Source organism: Pichia membranifaciens (genome assembly GCF_001661235.1).
Source record: "Pichia membranifaciens NRRL Y-2026 unplaced genomic scaffold PICMEscaffold_5, whole genome shotgun sequence".
Lineage (NCBI taxonomy): Eukaryota > Fungi > Ascomycota > Pichiomycetes > Pichiales > Pichiaceae > Pichia > Pichia membranifaciens.
This window is the reverse complement of record NW_017566986.1, coordinates 55,321-73,245: the sequence shown is the minus strand read 5'-3', so window position 1 is coordinate 73,245 and position 17,925 is coordinate 55,321. Positions and strand designations below refer to the sequence as shown.

At 41.1% G+C, this 17,925-nt stretch overlaps 9 protein-coding genes and 1 non-coding gene across 10 annotated transcripts; 7 read left to right on the top strand and 3 right to left on the bottom strand.

Moving 5' to 3' along the window:
• The first annotated feature begins 245 nt into the window (after positions 1 to 245).
• PICMEDRAFT_17400 (hypothetical protein) lies at positions 246 to 1,785 on the top strand. Its single transcript, XM_019161587.1, has one exon. The coding sequence runs from the start codon at positions 310 to 312 to the stop codon at positions 1,417 to 1,419; it is 1,110 nt and encodes a 369-aa protein (XP_019015982.1). The 5' UTR covers positions 246 to 309; the 3' UTR covers positions 1,420 to 1,785.
• PICMEDRAFT_17399 (hypothetical protein) lies at positions 1,216 to 2,669 on the bottom strand. Its single transcript, XM_019161586.1, has 2 exons — positions 2,576 to 2,669; positions 1,216 to 2,514 (listed from the first exon to the last, which is right to left on the bottom strand). Exons 1-2 carry the CDS (start codon positions 2,621 to 2,623, stop codon positions 1,444 to 1,446), a joined length of 1,119 nt encoding a protein of 372 aa, XP_019015981.1. The 5' UTR covers positions 2,624 to 2,669; the 3' UTR covers positions 1,216 to 1,443.
• Positions 2,670 to 2,863: 194 nt separating this feature from the next.
• Positions 2,864 to 3,508, top strand: PICMEDRAFT_73678 (hypothetical protein; the record flags this gene model as incomplete). Its single annotated transcript, XM_019164550.1, has 1 exon — positions 2,864 to 3,508. The coding sequence occupies one exon, from the start codon at positions 2,864 to 2,866 to the stop codon at positions 3,506 to 3,508; it is 645 nt and encodes a 214-aa protein (XP_019015980.1).
• Positions 3,509 to 4,267: 759 nt separating this feature from the next.
• On the top strand, positions 4,268 to 4,980 carry PICMEDRAFT_64537 (hypothetical protein; the record flags this gene model as incomplete). Its single annotated transcript, XM_019163481.1, has 4 exons — positions 4,268 to 4,290; positions 4,329 to 4,429; positions 4,563 to 4,651; positions 4,692 to 4,980. 4 exons carry the CDS (start codon positions 4,268 to 4,270, stop codon positions 4,794 to 4,796), a joined length of 318 nt encoding a protein of 105 aa, XP_019015979.1. The 3' UTR covers positions 4,797 to 4,980.
• PICMEDRAFT_17397 (hypothetical protein) lies at positions 4,789 to 6,988 on the bottom strand. The gene is made up of 2 exons (XM_019161585.1): positions 6,658 to 6,988; positions 4,789 to 6,509 (listed from the first exon to the last, which is right to left on the bottom strand). Exons 1-2 carry the CDS (start codon positions 6,785 to 6,787, stop codon positions 4,873 to 4,875), a joined length of 1,767 nt encoding a protein of 588 aa, XP_019015978.1. The 5' UTR covers positions 6,788 to 6,988; the 3' UTR covers positions 4,789 to 4,872.
• Positions 6,989 to 7,000: 12 nt separating this feature from the next.
• On the top strand, positions 7,001 to 9,712 carry PICMEDRAFT_17396 (hypothetical protein). Its single transcript, XM_019161584.1, has one exon. The coding sequence runs from the start codon at positions 7,476 to 7,478 to the stop codon at positions 9,639 to 9,641; it is 2,166 nt and encodes a 721-aa protein (XP_019015977.1). The 5' UTR covers positions 7,001 to 7,475; the 3' UTR covers positions 9,642 to 9,712.
• Positions 9,713 to 12,441: 2,729 nt separating this feature from the next.
• Positions 12,442 to 12,514, top strand: PICMEDRAFT_t126. Its single transcript has one exon. It is a non-coding gene; the product is annotated as a tRNA-Thr (tRNA).
• Positions 12,451 to 14,520, top strand: PICMEDRAFT_17394 (hypothetical protein). The gene has a single exon (XM_019161583.1). It carries the CDS (start codon positions 12,671 to 12,673, stop codon positions 14,396 to 14,398), a length of 1,728 nt encoding a protein of 575 aa, XP_019015976.1. The 5' UTR covers positions 12,451 to 12,670; the 3' UTR covers positions 14,399 to 14,520.
• Positions 14,521 to 14,607: 87 nt separating this feature from the next.
• PICMEDRAFT_154586 (hypothetical protein) lies at positions 14,608 to 16,779 on the top strand. The gene has a single exon (XM_019160833.1). It carries the CDS (start codon positions 14,818 to 14,820, stop codon positions 16,492 to 16,494), a length of 1,677 nt encoding a protein of 558 aa, XP_019015975.1. The 5' UTR covers positions 14,608 to 14,817; the 3' UTR covers positions 16,495 to 16,779.
• PICMEDRAFT_73672 (hypothetical protein) lies at positions 16,486 to 17,493 on the bottom strand (the record flags this gene model as incomplete). Its single annotated transcript, XM_019164549.1, has 1 exon — positions 16,486 to 17,493. One exon carries the CDS (start codon positions 17,491 to 17,493, stop codon positions 16,486 to 16,488), a length of 1,008 nt encoding a protein of 335 aa, XP_019015974.1.
• Between the last annotated feature and the right edge of the window lie 432 nt (positions 17,494 to 17,925).

The following is a 17,925-nucleotide window of genomic DNA, read 5'->3' as shown; positions in this document are numbered from 1 at the left end:
TGTATTAGCCTAAGCCTGATGTCATGAAGCACTAATAAACAAGTAGGTGCTTTTGCCACACTCAGCTCTCTCCGCAAGGGCAATTTGTAGATGGACCCGGGAGTGTCTCGTCTTCCCTCACTACACGCCTTCCTCTCTGAGAAGAAAAAATCGCCGATCGTCTCGCCCACCAAAATTTCACCTCGTTAATGCACTTCTTACATGCACGAGAAGACGGTACATATTCAGGAGGGAAGAGAGTACATCGAAAGTGTAGGTGTATCTGTTTCAGAGAAGACCAGACCAGTTTGAATCAGTCATCCACAGCCAATGTCGCAAGATTCGAAGGCCACTTATGTGCAACTTTCAAAGCCGTATTTCACTTCTCGTGAAATAGATGTCATAACGAGAAAAAACGTAGACTTGAGTCAGAACATACGAAATTTCAAGTCCAAGACGAAGGAAACATTCCAAATTCTCACCACCTTGATAATAAAGCTGAAGCTCCCGATCAGAGTTTTGCAGAACTCCAGCTATTTCTATCAAAAGTTCTATCTTTTGAATAACAACTACAAAAAATACTCGAATCTACATTTTGAGGTGGGTCTAGCAGTCCTCTTCATATCGTTGAAATTGAACGATTACATCAAAAAAGTCTCTGTGGTGATCTCAGAAGCATTCACACTGAAGGGAAACCATCTGTCAAGTGCAGACATTGAAGAAAACAAAAAGATTATCATAAGCTTGGAACGTAAAATATTGGAATTCCAAAGTTTCGACTTCAGAAACTTTCTTGTTGAGGACTTCCTTATCAAATTTTTGAAGTTCTTCAACGCAGAGAAGCAGGACAACGGTGAAGTTAACGCTAATTTACACAACGGCGATACCAAACAAGGAAACAAACTCACAAGCAAAAAAACATTCTCCTACTTGAGTTGGTGCATACTGAACGATCTTTACTTAACTTCTTTGGTGCTCCAATACCCAGCACATTATAATGCAATGGTGTCGATCAAATGTGCTTCCATCATATACAACGAGCTCATTATAGATGCCGAAAACTTGGACTTGAATAGAAAGCCCATCAACTGGGATCTCAAAAAGCTAATAGCAGGAAATAAAAGTGATTTGTTCATCATCATGGGGTGCAATCAATTGTTAGAATACTATATCGACAACATCGGGATCACCTTTCTCAAAACCTGTTTAGCCGAGCTAGACTTCAAAATCGAAGAGAAAAAACTGGTAGACTTATTACTTAACATAAAAATAGACCTTAACAGTAAGATCCCGTCACATCTATCATCCGACAATACAGCAAACTCAGACGATGACCTCTTTTTCCATACTAGGGACACGGATATAGCCAAGAATGGGTCAATACGGTTCTTATACAACAAGCAAAAGTTTACTGATGAAGTCAGCATGTACAACAAATAGAACTTATAGTTTTTATTTCTCTAATTAGGTTAATTTGATCTCTTTATACCGCTCCGTTCTCATTATATCGAGTAGCTTTAACTTATTTAATATTTCGTGAAACCTTTCTGAGTCCTGTGAACTCTTCCTTAAATTGAAAAGTCGCTTCATTAAATACACTTCTGTTATCAAACACCATTTATTCTCAACTCCATTATCATCGAATTCAACCTCATTCAACTCTTCAACATCGCCACTCAATTTTTCTAGAAGTTTCAAGACCTCTTCCGTACTTGTTAGCTCATCTATGAAATAATCGCTTATCAACCATTTCAAGTAAAACCAGACTGAAGAATCTTCTGGATCTGTATATATAGCTGTTTTTACCAAGCTCAACTCTTTCTTCAAAAAACCAATTTTGTCCTTTTCGGCGAAAACTTCAACATACTCACTGGCATATTTGTCACCGTCTTGCGTTTCAACTTTTGGACTTTTCAAAAACAATTTCACAATCAACTGTGATCTATTATGCCATGCTGAATAGTTTGAGATGTCTTTATTGATCATCTTTGTCGTAAATTTGAATTCATCAAAATCGATCAGCTCGTCCGATTTGGTAAACTCGGGGTCGTTTTTCATAAATCCAGCAATCAGTCTTCTGTATGACCAAGCGTGGTAATTCCTTGAGTCCACTTTCAAAAAGGTCTCAATCAATTGAAGCTCCATAAGCCAATTACTTAGTTTATCAAGTTTCAAACACCAAACTCGATGATTCCAGATCCAGTATGACTTAGGCGATTGTTTCAACTTTTTAAGTACAAACTCCAACTCCTTTACTAATATGTCATGTCGTGCTTTAACGTTGTCTTTTGTAATACTCTTGAATACAAAGTTTGTGATGAGCTCTTTTCTATAATTCCAGACGGTGTACAACTCTTGATTCCATTCGAGTAAATCTGTCACTAAATCGTAGTACTTTTGATTATATATTCTTTGTTTCCTTCCGAGTAACACACGTTCACATAGCTTTTTGTAGACATCAATCTTGGGTTTCTCTAGCTTCATTCGTTTCAATGCATCTTCTTTTGTTAATTTCAATGATTTGTCCCTTCCATGCTATATTAAAAGTTAGTATCCCAAATCAAAATAATGCTAAAGTCTCTTTTTTGTCACATACCATGCTCTCAAAAGAGCTGTTTTGGCTGTATCCCTGTACAAACGACATTCTCGTTTTGAAATATTGCAGATCACTTTGTCTCCGTAAAACTCCATAACTGAAAGCCCAAAAACAATCCAAAGTTAAGTAGATGATAAAGGCTTCTCAACAATCTTCATCATCAACGGCTTCGCTATTCGCTCACCTACTTCCTCTCATTCTGAAGCCTACCGCCTTGGCTGATATGTTTGTGTTGCGAATAGATTTATTGCCTTCTACACAAATTATATATAAAGATCAGCTACAATCATGGAGGTCAATGATGAAAGAACCCTCAAATTGAGTGGGTCGAGTAGAGTCGTTTCTGATTACTTTGAAATTTGCATTCACAATATATTATTCCAGAGACACGTTTATCCCAAAGAAGACTTCAAAGTCATCAGGAAATTTGGTCTCAATTTAGTATATTCCAAAGATGATGAGGTGATAAGTTATATTAAGCAAATAACTCGACAGCTACATCGTTGGATTGTTGATGGAAAAATCAACGTGTTAACCATGCTTATAGTTTTGAAAGAAACCAATCAGGTTTCTGAGAAGTGGATGTTTCATATAGATCTCGTTCACGACAAGAGTGAAGAAGATCCCAGTTCAACCAGCAACAGCCGAAATGTGAAAGGTGTGAAAACACTAGAAGATATACAAAAAGAAATACAACTGATAATAAGGCAAATTAGCTCTTCCATTACATTTTTACCTGAATTTGAAGATCCCCAAACTTTCAAGATATTAGTCCATACCACCGACAATTTTGAGGCTCCTAAAGATTGGGATGACGCAAACCTGTCAACGGATATTGAAGGAAAAGGTGTTGAGAGTGTAAAGTTTGACAATTTTGCTACAGGTAACCATAAAGTCTCAACTTTCGTAACGTATCAAACCAGAGAACAGTAACTTCTTTTTGGAACGAAGTTGATAAAAGTTGAACAATCACTTCAAGTTAACCATCTTAGCATATGAAAGTCATCCGATTGGGAAACTGTGCTTTAAAATCATAACGGGCTGGAATGTATGAAGATCAATTCGAGTAGGTGTCAAATCATTTTATGGAAGTAGCAAAGTACTCAAAAAAAGTTTTTTTAGTAAAAACTTGCTTTAAGGTTAACACATGACTAAAGAGCCAATTCTTAAAGAAAAATTGAAAGTGTTAGTATAATCTTGGCCGGCATATAGCATATTAATCAGAGTCAAAGTTAGACTTGAAGTTGTTAATGTGTATCGTCAAGATGCGGCTTTTTCTTTTACAGTCGAGAGAAATAACTGCATACCATACCAAAATCAGGTCTTACTCATGAAACTATTCAGTTAACTGAACTTGGAGAGTTTAAACTTTAATCTCCTAAATGTGCCAAGCATAAAACCGCCAACAAATGCAAAGTTAGAGTCACAGCTGAAATCACCAAGTGGAAAATAATATACTTTAAGTTGACTATAATGGCAGCACAAACAAAATAGTTGCCTAAATTATGCTTACCCTCAAAAAGAGCCAAGAAATGCTGTTATGGAGGAGAAGTGAAGATTTGTTAAGTAAAACAAACAACTGAAAGTGTGGTTAATTTTGAAGAGAGTAAGATCAAAAGCGTTGGGCTTTCGATTTTTATTTTAATTATTTCAAGAAGTGTTATCATATTGATCCGCTCTGTGAAGCCAAACATGTGCTATAGAAGTGAAGGTACGTAACAGTTAGTTCACACAAGACTAACCCTATTTTTAGATTCAGTGGTGATGATACTTTTAAGCTTTTGGTTGTTGCTCTGTGGTCTACCGCTGTATACATATTCAAGCATTATTCATTGATCAGCAAACAAAATACAGGTCTGTTTATTCTGGTCTTTCATTTACAGTACCGCAAAATCTCACTGATACTAAAAAACCTCATACTACCGATGCCCTGATACCCCCTTTTCATGCGAACTGAAATCTGCACAGGAACTGTATTTCTTGATAGGAAAAACTGGCGTACGAATAATTGGAGTATTCCGCCCTGTGTTTCCGGAGCTTGTTGAAGAAATAACATTGCGATCCATGATCAAAACGGTAAGTACTAAACAATGGGCTCTCTTGAACCAATGACCAGGCTGCGGCCAGTATTAGGTTTACTTCGAATAAAGAACGTTCCCCGACTAAAGACAGGAAACATTTAGGTTTTACTCAAACTATAGAAGATAGCTTATATTTATGAATATGAAAATAATTGCGGTAATCTTTTTTTTTGAACTGTATAGATAACACATCGGTATTTGTTTGTTTTAACCGAGCTAAGCACCATTGTTTCGGGTCTTTGTCTTGTACGAAAGCTCGTTTGGTGGATTTTTCCAGTCGATATTTAAGCTGATTTGTTTGTTTCTTTTTAATGCAGATCCGATAACGTGCTCAATATCGGCTCTAATTGTACCTGTCTTGAGGTCAACAAAATCAGTTAGAGTTAAGGTTATAATTTCATTGTCTTCAGTGTTAAAGGCTTCATCTTCTTGCTGAATGATTTTTTCTATAACCTTGAAGATTGCTGGTAAATTGGCATAGTGCCTGTCTTTCACAAACTTCATTCTCCAAAGAACAGACCAATGCACCTTGGCATTGAAAGGAATATTCCTATTCTCCCCTAAATTTGGCCAGTAAAGAGGTCTCCATTTTCCCTGTTGATTTTCAACCAGGTAGCCAATAGGGATAATCTCACACATCCACCAGAACAAAGTCGAAATGATGCTTTCGTCTCCCCTACCTTTAAAAGTATCTAATTTCCCGCCCTCCGTACCGGTATCAATTCCTGAGTACCTTGGGAAAGTTGGGAAAAGAGGGCTTCTTATACTGAAAACGTGAGATCCATTCGTATCGTGAGTACTGATCACATGACTTTCATCTCTCGTTGCCAATTGAGCTTCTTCGTCATCAGTGGGCAAACAATAGGGGCTAACGTATTCCGGATACTTGTACTTCTTGAACGATAGAATGTCATGACTGAAGGAGAGACTACTTTTCAATGGGCTGAATTTGGAATTGAATTCCTCTAAGGAGTTTGTTTTAAACAAAACGCCAAATTCAACGGCATACGACAATACCCATCTGAAGGGTAAGTTTGAAATTCTGTTACCGTTGTTATCGTAGGGCCAGTTTCCCCCCACGTCCGAATGATCACCAGGAAACCAGACTTCCAACAAATCGCTCGAACATTTCTTTGAGAACCGAGCTGATACCTGATGGGATGTAGTTACTGAATCTTCGTTTGGCACTGACAAAATCGATGGCACCGAGTCATTGTTTGATTGCTGAGATAGCAATGAACTGAGAGAATCGCAAGAGTGCTTACTGTTCAAAAAACTCGGTAGATATGTGTGTGGAACAAACAAGTTTTGTTTGAACTTTGACCTCCTTTCGTGTATACTTACTGTGTGCCTGATATGCTTGACGTTGGAGGTGTTGGAGGTGAAAGGGAATAATCGGTCGAAAATGATACCACAAGAGTTGATCGAGTCGAACAAACCCATGAATTCTATTGACACGTCGTATCTACAAAATGTTTGCTTGAATAGTCTCAAGGAATAACTACATTTTGCTGGATTCGACAAATCCGTAGGCTGTCCTATTTGTTCCCAAGTTTTGTAGATCTCCCAAGCTGTTTTGACCATCGACTCCAATCCGCTATCCAACAAGCCGATTTTTTCAATCATTCCGGCCAATATCCTGGCTACAAAGGACCCTCTACTAAACCCAAATAGATAAATTTTATCGTTGGGCTGGTACTTCTCGATCAAATAGCGGTATGCCTGGATGACATGGTAATCAATTGTAAATGCAATTGCCGAGTCTACTGTATTTTTGATAGGGTTGTGGAAAGGGAACGAGGCCCAGTGCTGGAATGAGGTTTGCGATAAATCAATATCGATGCCAACACCGGCTACACCAAAAAACGAAAGCTAGGAGCACGCCATAAACCTTATGGGAGTCAGATATTAGTAAACATTGTTTTAATTTCTCGAAAAAAATCTAGGCTCTTCTGATACGACGCCATAGAAAAGGTGGGGGTTAGTCATGATAATACATACGCTGATAGAAGCAGTGCTGATTTGGCGAGTTTTTTTCCAACAGCTTGTACAACTCCAATATGTTGGACGGTGACTTCGTGCCGAAATTGTTGTCCGTGCCGTCGAAACACATGATGATGTTGTTGGTCATGTTCTGTGGCTGCAAACTATCGCACTACTATATTTACTCTCTTTTACGTTGCTTCAGCCCACTCCACTATAGGCTGCTGTGTTTTTTCTGCTGCGGTTGGCTGTACTCTTTATCACCGGGTACAATGTGAAAAAGTTTTTCCTGTATCTCAAGAGTAACGGCGAAGGCCCAACCGTCACAAGGGTCATCATTCTAGCCCCCCCCCCCCCTACCTTTTTCGGCAAAATTAACCGGGGCACTCTCCCACAAAAAAAAGGGCCGCTTTTCCTTCCTGAGCCGTTTTCACGCTAGGAAAGCGGGCCGATGATTTTTTGATAAGCATGCGAGGCGAGAAGGCCAGTATGCCATTGTTTGGGCATCGACAGTGATGCCTGGACTACTTACGTCAACCGAAAGCGGCTTATCGGCGGGTTTCGAACCAGTTATTGTCTTTCGGGCGTAACTGTTCGGCGGTATGAGGGGACGGGTGGTCCAAGTCAGAATTGTGTGAGCTGCATGGGAGTATGATAAGAAAGTTTTTTTCGTCTTTCAACCTCTTCAGCTAACTGTTGTGCAAGAGTATATAAAGAGGCTTGTCTGTACCAGTTGTACGTGGCAATAGCTGTTTGTAGAGTTGTTTGGGAGTACTCTGCTTGTAAACAGAGCAAGCAGCATATTAGTCATTGCATATACTCATCACTAGAGCAACATGTCAGATATTGAAGTGCCTTTGCCGCAAGGTGCAGGTTATGCCATCATTGTCGGATTGGGAATGGTGTTTTCTGTCGGAATGATCTTGACGACCTTTGTCCTCCGACGCTACCAGAAGGAAGTCATCACCTCCGAAGAGTTTTCCACCGCCGGAAGATCTGTGAAAACCGGTTTGATTGCCGCTGCGGTCGTTTCCTCTTGGACGTGGGCGGCTACTCTATTACAGTCGTCCACGCAGGCCTATAAAAACGGTATTTCCGGACCTTACTTTTACGCTGCTGGTGCATGCTGTCAGATCATTCTCTTTGCATTCATAGCCATCAAGGCCAAGCAGAAGGCACCGGGTGCCCACACGTACTTGGAAATCATCAAGGCTAGATATGGGCCAATTGCACACGCCGTCTTCATCTTCTTCGCATTTGCAACCAACGTGTTGGTCACCGCAATGCTACTCACAGGTGGTTCGGCTGCCGTGACAGCATTGACCGGTATGAACACCGTTGCTGCAATCTTCTTGTTCCCTGTCGGGGTTATGATCTATACCTTGTTTGGTGGTATCAAGGCTACTTTCTTGACAGACTATATCCACACGATTGCAATAATCGTCATCATTTTAACGTTTGCCTTCACCACCTACGCCACGTCTCCCCTATTGGGATCTCCTGCAAAGGTGTGGGAGCTAATTACTCAAGCCGGTATCGATCATCCAGTTTCTGGTAATGCTGAGGGCTCCTACTTGACGATGCACTCCAGATCCGGTGGTATTTTCTTTGTCATCAACATTGTTGGTAATTTCGGTACCGTCTTTCTCGATAACGGTTATTGGAACAAGGCAATCGCCTCCTCTCCAGCTGCCGCTTTACCAGGCTACATTGCCGGTGGTATCGCGTGGTTTGCCATCCCATGGCTAACCGCTACAACGATGGGTTTGGCTTGTCTTGCGCTTGAAAATAGTCCAAGCTTCCCAACTTACCCACATAGATTGTCAGATGAGCAAGTCTCTGCCGGACTAGTCCTACCATCCGCAGCTGTTGCATTGATGGGTAAAGGTGGCGCCGTGGCAACTTTGTTTATGGTTTTCATGGCCGTCACGTCAGCAATGTCAGCCGAATTGATCGCCATTTCCTCAATCTTCACATATGATATCTACAAAGGTTACGTCGATCCAAATGCTTCTGGTAAACGGTTGATCTTTACTTCACATTGCACCGTCGTTGCTTTCTCCTTAGCGATGTCCGGTTTTGCAACAGGATTGTACTACGCTGGTATCTCGATGGGTTATCTTTATGAGATTATGGGTATCATCATCTCGGCTGCAGTCATACCAGCAACAATGACGTTGTTGTCTAAGCACCAAAACACAATTTCTGTTATTGTTTCTCCAGTTTTGGGTACAGCAGTTGCTATCATGTCATGGTTAGTGTCTACCCACACATTATATGGCGCCATCACTGTCGACAACACCTTCATGGATAACCCAATGTTGATCGGTAATGTTGTTGCATTGTTGTCGCCAGCGGTTTTCATTCCTATTCTTACTTTGACCTTTGGGTCTCAGCAGTTTGACTTCGAAATTTTAAAATCAATCAAAAGAGTGGATGATTCTGCCGAGGTCGAAGAAGATTTGAAAGACATCATTCCAGAAGGTGTCAATGCTGAAGAAGAAAGCGAAAACTCAATGACCAAAGACGTCGAGAAAATCAATCCTGTTAAATCAAACGTAACTGAAATTGTGGATCATCTAGCACATGATTCCAAAGTACTGAGTGAGGCAAGGGCGGAGGAACAGCACCTTAAGAGGGCATCCAAAATTGCAGGTTGGTTATGTTTAGCGATGAGTTTCTCACTACTAGTGATTTGGCCCATGCCAATGTACGGTAGAAGCTACATCTTTTCCAAACATTTTTTCACTGGTTGGGTTGTTGTTGGAATCATCTGGATTTTCGTTACTGGTTTCATTGTTATCATCTATCCACTATGGGAAGGAAGAGTAGGCATATTCACCTCATTCCGAGGCATTTATTGGGATATGACTGGACAGGGTCATAAGCTAAGAGAATGGCAGACTGCACATCCAGAGCAGCTACATGCGGTAAGAAGTCAAATCAGTGCTGAAATTTCAAGAAATGGCGGAGCTGAAGATATCGACGAGATATTGGGCTAATTAACGTCGTGCCAAAAAAAAGTTTGTGAGCTCTTATTCTGCTATTTTTACCTTAAATACTCTATTTCTACTATAATTACTTCGATTACTTTATTGTAACCTTTGCTTGTCAAATTCTAAACGATACTACACCAGTCCGAGTCAAAACCTTGTCTTTCCACTATTTCCAACAACATGCACAAGTTCGGGAGGCGCAAGCTGTTCTAAAATCAAGCTCTGCATATTTGGGTTTTCTAGCGATCTGTCTGTTCACGCCGTCTGCGTAAGCGCTTATCCCCAGGAACCGGCCCGAGACGGCATTAGCGCGCCGTGCTGGCAGATGGGGAGAAAGGGCGGGCTTCGTCAAGATAGCTTGCCGAGAGAAAAAGAACTAAAATACTTGCTTATTTTGGAAATTGAACAGCTCTGACAGAAAACTCTCCGGGATGTTCTCTACTCAAAAAAAAGTTTGCTCATGCAATTGCGTGAAATAGGAGTCGAAGTAACTCATCGTTTTTGCTTGAAATACTGTGTCATTTCCATTCTCTTTAAGGAAGTAAAGCAGTAACACTGGTAAAATTGGCGACCTTTAAGCAGCTAAGCAGCAGAAAGTAAGTAAATGAAAGATATAAGATTGTCAAGATGTCCTTTTTTGAATATCTTGATTCATTGAAACCTAAGTTCTGCACTTTTTCCACCGAACACAAACTTTCAAATCCCAGAATCAAGTATGGTTTCAGCACGAATATTACAGTAACGTACTCTGATAGTCACGGTACTGATAGTGAGCAGAGACCATACGTTTATTTTGCAAACGAGGTTACTTTATTAGGGCTACATCAAGCAGTTATTCAAGATGAAGTGCCAATTTATGATGGTATTAGGCGTGAGTTGATAAACACAGAAGGTCTGGTTGATACAGGGCTAGTAAGATCGTACCTTATGAGATCTACCCTCCGCAGACGTTTAACAACAACTTACCTAGATAAATTAGAATCAGAAGGCATGCAGAAGAATGCAATTTCTTTAGCTTATAATTTGCTAAGGATGTTTTATTTGAAGTTGTATGAAGAAGTCAACTACAATCCTGAAGGCATTTATTTTGATAATGGACACGTTCGGATTTTCAATAGGCAAATGTTTGGGGCTACAGCCGGAACCCTGTGCGGCCATTCAATACATGTCAACCATTTGTGCAGACTTGAAACTGATGATCTTACTGAATCTAGTGCAAACAATTCAATTGCCTGGGAAAATTGCATGAGCCAAATCGAGCTGAATATTATTTAATGGCTTTAAGTGCATGGGAACAAGTTGGTCCATTCAGTCTTGCTCACAGTTCGCCAGGATTGGTTGATAAGATAAGGATTAATGCATCTCGTAAAGTTCTTCTTGAAGAGCAAATCCCTTTCGAGCGGTTCACTTTGTTTGACATTTTTGGTGTCATTAGGCATGTTATCAATGCTAACAAATTATTCACTGATTTTGACTATGCATACATGATGGTATGCCAAGTGCTTGTTAATCCGGTCTCGAGGACAGCAGAGTCTGCAGCATGGCTTTTAGAGGAACAAATTGTTGGTATGCCAAGACTAAGAATATTCTCCGGCGAGTACAATCAAATGTTCTGGGGAAAAGCATATGCTAGAGACAACAAGTGGAAGTCAACATACCAAAACTGGGCTACCAAACCTAAAATGGCACTATTCCACGCGATTTGCCTGACAGAAGCAGTACATGTTGAGTTAAGAAATGTCTCTAGAATGGATGCTTCAGCCGAAGTCAATATAACTAATTTTGTTGATTTAGCTATAATGGGAAACCCGGTGCAAAATGCGGGTATCATTGTCGACCTAGCATTGATATCAATGAGAAATGGTAGGGAGAAGATAATTTCTTATCCGATAAGTGGTGGTCTGACAAGGCATAAGATTCATAATCCTGGTATTAGCATTAATGTCCTTGTGACAATTTCAGATAGGCTTGCAGCAGAGCACCATAACTTAATGGGAGATTTAGTTGTCGGAAAAGAGAGTACTATTGTAGTCACTACAACATGTCCATCATTCTACCCGACATTGACAATGGGGGTAGATGTTGAGAAGTATAATGCCAGAGCACTTCAACAAGAAGTTACTGTTAATCTAGTCAATGCAGATGAGCATGGAATTGTATTTACTGACGTCAATGAATTCTACAATTTTATGAACATCACCAGGATTACGGGGTTCGATGTTAGGGCTAGGGATATTGTTAATGACAAATGGACAACAAATTGGGCTGATGATACAAATGATTTTTTTTTCTACAATGATTTTGATAATAAATGCCAGGCATATTTTGTTGTCGCATTTAACGATATAGTTAAAAGGCAGAACGACGGGAAAAGAATTAGTACTTTTCAAGGTGTTGTAACAATGTCAATCAAATTAGAGAATGCATATGGGAGGCTTTTCATCGACACAAAGACTTTAATAATGTATGGGTCACCTTTTAAACCTCACCAAATAATTGATCCACTTATTGAAACGACTTCTCCTAAAGTGGCAGCGAAAATGATGAAGATAATGCCTTTGGACTTGCCACAGAGGCCAGACATGTTCCAGCAGTACTTCCCAACATGCAAACGTAAGCAATAGAGTTTCCCATTTTTGCATACGTAATAAAAAGAGCTTTCCACGTGTTTTAAATAGAGGGATTTGTGGTACAAAGTGACTTGGCTGGAATTGCCCCTGCAGAACGAATAACAAATAATGTCTTTCTAAGTTGTAGAGATTAACATGCATATCTAGATTTGCCTACTCTTTTGATTCTAACAAAAGCTCTTATGGCCAAGTTGGTAAGGCGCCACACTAGTAATGTGGCGATCCTCAGTTCAAATCTGAGTGAGAGCAATTGTTTTTACTTTTTTTTACATGCACAATGCAACTAGAAATATTTTTCATCCGCTAAATTTTTTTCTATAGTTCATTTTAAAAGAAATACTGCTTGGAAATCCTCCTTACTTCGATCAAAGTTAAAGTTAGCACAAGCAATAACCACAGTGAACCATGCCAAGAAAGAAATCAGCAGCAAAAAAAGCAAAAGAGCTTCAGGAAGCCAAATTGCTGGAAGTATCTGAGAATAAACCTTTACCTCTCAATATCGAAGATCTCAAAAAAGAGTTGAGGGAAGACGACAAAGAAGATGACTCAAACTCTGATGAAGAAGATGAAGAAGACGAAGAGGAGGACGACTACGGTGAGCTGTTGACAGAAAATGTTGAAAGTGGCCTAAATGAAGTTTTGAAAGCCATCAAAACGGGTGATCAAAGACTTTTTGATTCATCTGTAAGTTTTTTCAAAACTGACGACGCCAGTGTTGACGGAAGTGATGATACGACGAAGGCTTCAAAACCAATTTATTTGAAGGAATACCATCTTAGTAATTTATTGGCTGGAGATGAGGAAAAAGGCCAATCAATAGACGAAGAAAAACCTTATGCTCTTCAACAAAAAGAAGATAAGGAAAACTTAGTCAAAGAAATTCACAATGCTTTAGGAGGCGAGGACAGCAGCGATGATGACGATGACAATTTCTTGATCAAGAAAGAGAAGAAAACAGGAGAACATAGACCTTCAACCATACTTTCCCTACCCGATCCTGAGAAGGAAGGAAAAGAGAAGTTCCTTGAAGCCTTCATGGAAAATCATGCATGGTTACCAAATAAGGGAGAGGAAGTAGGCGTCGAAAATGAGGATGATTCAGACTTTGATAAAGCTGCAGAAGATTTTGAGAATGCATACAATTTCCGTTATGAAGATCCAAAATCAACAGAGATCGTCAGTTATGCTAGATCCCAAGCTACTATGAGACGTGAAAAAATGAACAGCAGAAAACGGGAACGTTCCAAGCAACAACTAGAGGCAGCTCGTGAGAAGGAGGAGGTCAATGAGGGCTTGAAGAAAAAGAAGTTGAAGAAGATGAATTTAGTGATGGATAGGATTAAAGAGATAAAGGAAGCAGTTGGAGATCAAGTGAGTGATGATAAAATTGTTAAAGTGTTTGGTGACTCCTTAATGAATGAAGATTTTGATGATCAAGAATGGGACGCCAAAATGAATGAAATATTCAACGACGAATATTATGCTGAAGACGATCAGACTCTGAAGAAACCAGAATGGGATGACGATCTCGGATTGGAAGATGAGAAGTCTGGTGATGAAATAGAGGATGAAGAGGTCAGCGAAAAGCTTCAGAAGTCAGAAGAAGATGTGGTAGTTAGCAGTTCGGTAGTATCGTCCCATAAGTCGGAAAAGAAGGATCAAAAGCTGGCCAAAAAGCAGGAGAAAAAGAAAGTTAAAGAAGTTGTTGAACGATTAGTAGAATCTAGAACTTTGGATATCTTGGATGAGGTCCAAGAGGAACGTGGTAGAGACAAGGGTACGTCAAAACATTCATTCAAATACAGAGAAGTTTCTCCAGAGAGTTTTGGTTTAACGTATAATGAAATCTTTCAAGCGGATGATAAAGATTTGAACGAACTAATTGGCTTAAAAAAACTGGCGCCTTACAGACCCCATGAAAAAGTTACCAAGGACAAGAGAAAAGTGACTAAGAGCAAAAACATGAGAGAATGGAGAAAGCGTACCTTCGGATCGGAGGAAGGTATATCAAAAGCTGCTGATATGGAGATAAAAATCCCATCGATCGTTTTTGACAACAATTCTAGATCAAGCACTCAAGAACCAAAGCAGAAAAAGAGAAAGTCAAAGTCCAAAGGCGGAAAAAAACACTAGAAGAAACTAAATTTGTATAATTAACTATATTAATATAATTATGAGACTTTATTTAAAAAAGTATCTATGACAGATGCGTAAGTTTCATTTGTCTGTGCATAGAGGCGAGTTCAAAGAGAAGGCAGAAAACAGTTTTGCATGCACTTAAAGAGTGGAAGCTGTAGAAAAGACTTCTACAGCCTGATTAAAGAAGTAGTTCTGAGCCAAAATTGTCAATTGACAATCAAACTCCCAATAATTAATGGACAGTTTATACTGCAGCGACTAAAATTATTGCCCCTCACCAAACAAAATCAATACTTTCATGTCAAGTTTTGGCTCAGTTACGCACACAAACGTACATTGTGGGAAAATTGACAGAAGGAACGCAGCTATCAAATGCTAGGTTGAAAAAGCAACTCTCTATAGTGCAGTATAGTATGCCGAAAGCTAACGGTGATCCTGGAATTGATGAGCTGGAAGAATGGGCTGAAATTGAAAATTCAGAAGAAATAGAAGAGGATCCATTGTTCGGAAATTTTGAGCACGATAAAGGATTGAAGCTGTTGCTGTCACCAAAAAGCAGTAAAACTGGCCAACGAAAAGGTAAGAGGAAGAACCAGAAAATTGATACGAAGAAATCTAAGCGTATTTCCACCGGGTTGGATATCTTACAACAATTACAGGTCCATATGAAAGACCCATTAGATAAAGAGTTAGGGTTTTCGTTGAATAAAGAGCATACCTTTAGATCAGCGAATAGTTCAAACTCTAGAGACTTCATGCATTTGATGGATGAAGTGAAACGGGAGCGTGAAATCAAGGTGCTTCTCTCAGATCAGGATAAGGCAGAGCTCAGAGCGAAGGAAGTTGATGATAAGATTTTTCAGTGGATTCGTTCTAATGTTTTTAACAAGTTTCTCGATATTGAGAATAACGGACACAAGGTACATAGTAATTGGATTTCACAATTAAGGAAATCCTTGAAAGCTATTGTGGCTCAAAACAATGGTGAATATGATGTCAGCGTGATCAACAACAACATAATCGAAGACCCGCAATACAGCAATTTCAAATTCTTTACGAGCCAAGGAGCCAAGACTAGTCAATGGAGAGGTGTCTCGTTTCTCTTTGATGAGTATAGTGTTGAAAGTATGGTAGAAAGTCTAGATGTGAAGTATGTTGAAGGGTTTTCCAGTCAGAAGGATGACATAGTAGTCAATAAGACATATAAAGATCTGAGAAATGTTCTGAAAGCCCTAGGAGTCGACGATAAACTAGCGTTGGGTGAAATGAAACCTATTCGGAAGATGTTCGACGGAAAAAATGATCTGCCACGCCTGGGATGTGGATTTCAGGTGTACAAGTTCATCAAGACTGTTGAAGCCAAGAGCTGTGCAGATCTTTTCTCAAGGAAGGATGTGGTCCACGCTTTGATTTTAATGAGTATGGACTGTAACGTCCAGGTGGATCTTAAACGATTTTTCTACGATGGCGGGTACTACACAGCGAAAGAGATTGTCTTCAAAACGATAAAAGATCTGAAGGATCCTCTACCTATGGTGAATAGTATATTAAGCAAAGTATTTTTGCAATACTGTCCTGATTTGTGGTTTAAGTTCATCAGCGGCGTTGAAATCACCAATGACAAGAAAGACATCTTATTTGCGGGCAAATTAATTCTCCGATTTTTGAGTGAAAACAAGGTGAACGATGGTGTTGAGGTCTACGATAGCTTTGAAGAGGCCGAGGGCGTGGAGGAGTTATTTAATATATTCTGCACCTTCATGAAGGATATGAGCGGGGAGTGTTTCAAACTCGAGGACGAGAACTTATCGGAGTTGGTATATATGAAGATCGAGCTGATCAAAGAGATGGTGATAATAAATCATGGGGTGATAAAGAAATGGAAAAACAGCACAGAAGATAACGACAGGTTCAACGAGTTGAGGAGCACGATCCTTCGGGTTAAAAACCATTATTTCAAAGAATATGCAAATAACTTCAACCCGGTCATCCCAAAATGCCGGAGGGTGTTGGACTTCTTGTACCACGAGTTGTCTGGCCTCGAGGTGGGTGACTTTTTTGTTCAGGACGGATCCAGTCAGTCAAAATAGTTCGGGACAAACTTTCCTCAAATCTAGAATGGACCTGATGATGTGGATGTCCAGTGCCGGATAGGCGTTCAGGTCGTCGGGCAAGTCGGAGTTCAGCTCGACGTACTGGATGATTTTCCCCCAATCAAATCTGCGTGCCGCCTTCACGTTGATCTCGGAGTCATCCACGAAGTAGATGTTCTTTTTGCTCACCGCTCCGGACTCCTTGAACACCTTCTCGAAGGCGAGCTCCATGGGCTTGCAGATCAAGGGGAACTCGTTGTAGTCGCAGTACGACAACCCGTCGAACAAGTCGCCCAACCCTAGCAAATGGATCACCCGCAACGCGTGGTTCTTGTACGCGTTGGTAAAGAGCCAGAGCCGTTCAACCTTGCCCGACCTCTTCATGTCCAGGAGCAGCTGTCTTAGCTTCGGGTTCGGCGTCAAGATCTTGTCCAACGGCAATGCGTCGTCCACCACCCGGTTGTACTCCATTGCGTCCACCTTGTGCAGCCTCACGAGCCCCTCCAAGGCCAACCCGTATTGTTTATAGTAGGACATGTGGAGCTGGTGCGCCTCCTTGTCGTTCAAATGCAAGTGCTTTTTGAAATATCGGTGGATGTAGATCTGCATGAGGTCGTGGATCCTTGTCGACCGCCGGTACAAGCAGTTGTCGATGTCGAAGTAGAAGATCTTGCCGTCTGCAGAGACCGGAGGAGCCGGGCTGCGGAGACTCGAGTCCGGGTACGTCAGCGTCACCGCAGGAAGGTTCTGCTGTAGACTCCGCACCTCCGCTGCCAGTCTCCGGTTCTCAGCACTGTTCTCCGACACAAGCGAGAGATGTGACCTCGACTCTCTGCCCAAGATAAGGATCTCCCGCTCCTTCAAGTCGTCGTCGTCCAGCTTGTCCAACTCGGCGGAGGATGCACATGGCTTGAGGCTGTCTGCGCCCTCAGTGCCCGTTTCGGAGGCCGTTTTGCCCTGCGCCTGCACTGGCGTCTGATTGGCGGCTGCGTACATGTCTCCGTGTGCGATACAGCACAATTCCGTGCCAGAAACCACTGCAACAGACCCCTGTTGACCTTTCTGTCTTCTATGACGGTCTCAATTCATGTTGATCCGGGCCCCCCAAGCCCCCGTGCGTTCCAGATCTCTTTTCCGCGGGGCCGAGGGGCCGATCGTCTCAAAAAGGGCGCGGCGACGCCCTTTTTGGAGTCGCCGCATTAGGAAATGACGCGGTCAAGCCCCCTTTTTATTTTTAGCAGGCACCGTTGTTCTCTGTTTATCGTTATCGGCAGGCTGGTTTGCGGTGTTGATACGTTGTTGATGCAAGTGTTCCCTGTGCGATTGGGTTAGATCAGCAGCAGAGAGCAGCCGTTCCCTGGGCCTGCACACACTCCTGTTCTGGTTGATATCTCAGTGGGCGTTCTTCTGCAGCCCCGTCTTTCTTTT

Coding starts and splice junctions, on each gene's coding strand:
- PICMEDRAFT_17400 (XM_019161587.1), top strand. CDS start 310: ATGTCGCAAGATTCGAAGGCCACTTATGTGCAACTTTCAAAGCCGTAT.
- PICMEDRAFT_17399 (XM_019161586.1), bottom strand. CDS start 2,623: ATGTCGTTTGTACAGGGATACAGCCAAAACAGCTCTTTTGAGAGCATG. Junction 2,515..2,575: donor ACAGCTCTTTTGAGAGCATG/GTATGTGACAAA, acceptor CTTTTAATATAG/CATGGAAGGGACAAATCATT.
- PICMEDRAFT_17397 (XM_019161585.1), bottom strand. CDS start 6,787: ATGACCAACAACATCATCATGTGTTTCGACGGCACGGACAACAATTTC. Junction 6,510..6,657: donor TCAGCACTGCTTCTATCAGC/GTATGTATTATC, acceptor TTTTTGGTGTAG/CCGGTGTTGGCATCGATATT.
- PICMEDRAFT_17396 (XM_019161584.1), top strand. CDS start 7,476: ATGTCAGATATTGAAGTGCCTTTGCCGCAAGGTGCAGGTTATGCCATC.
- PICMEDRAFT_17394 (XM_019161583.1), top strand. CDS start 12,671: ATGCCAAGAAAGAAATCAGCAGCAAAAAAAGCAAAAGAGCTTCAGGAA.
- PICMEDRAFT_154586 (XM_019160833.1), top strand. CDS start 14,818: ATGCCGAAAGCTAACGGTGATCCTGGAATTGATGAGCTGGAAGAATGG.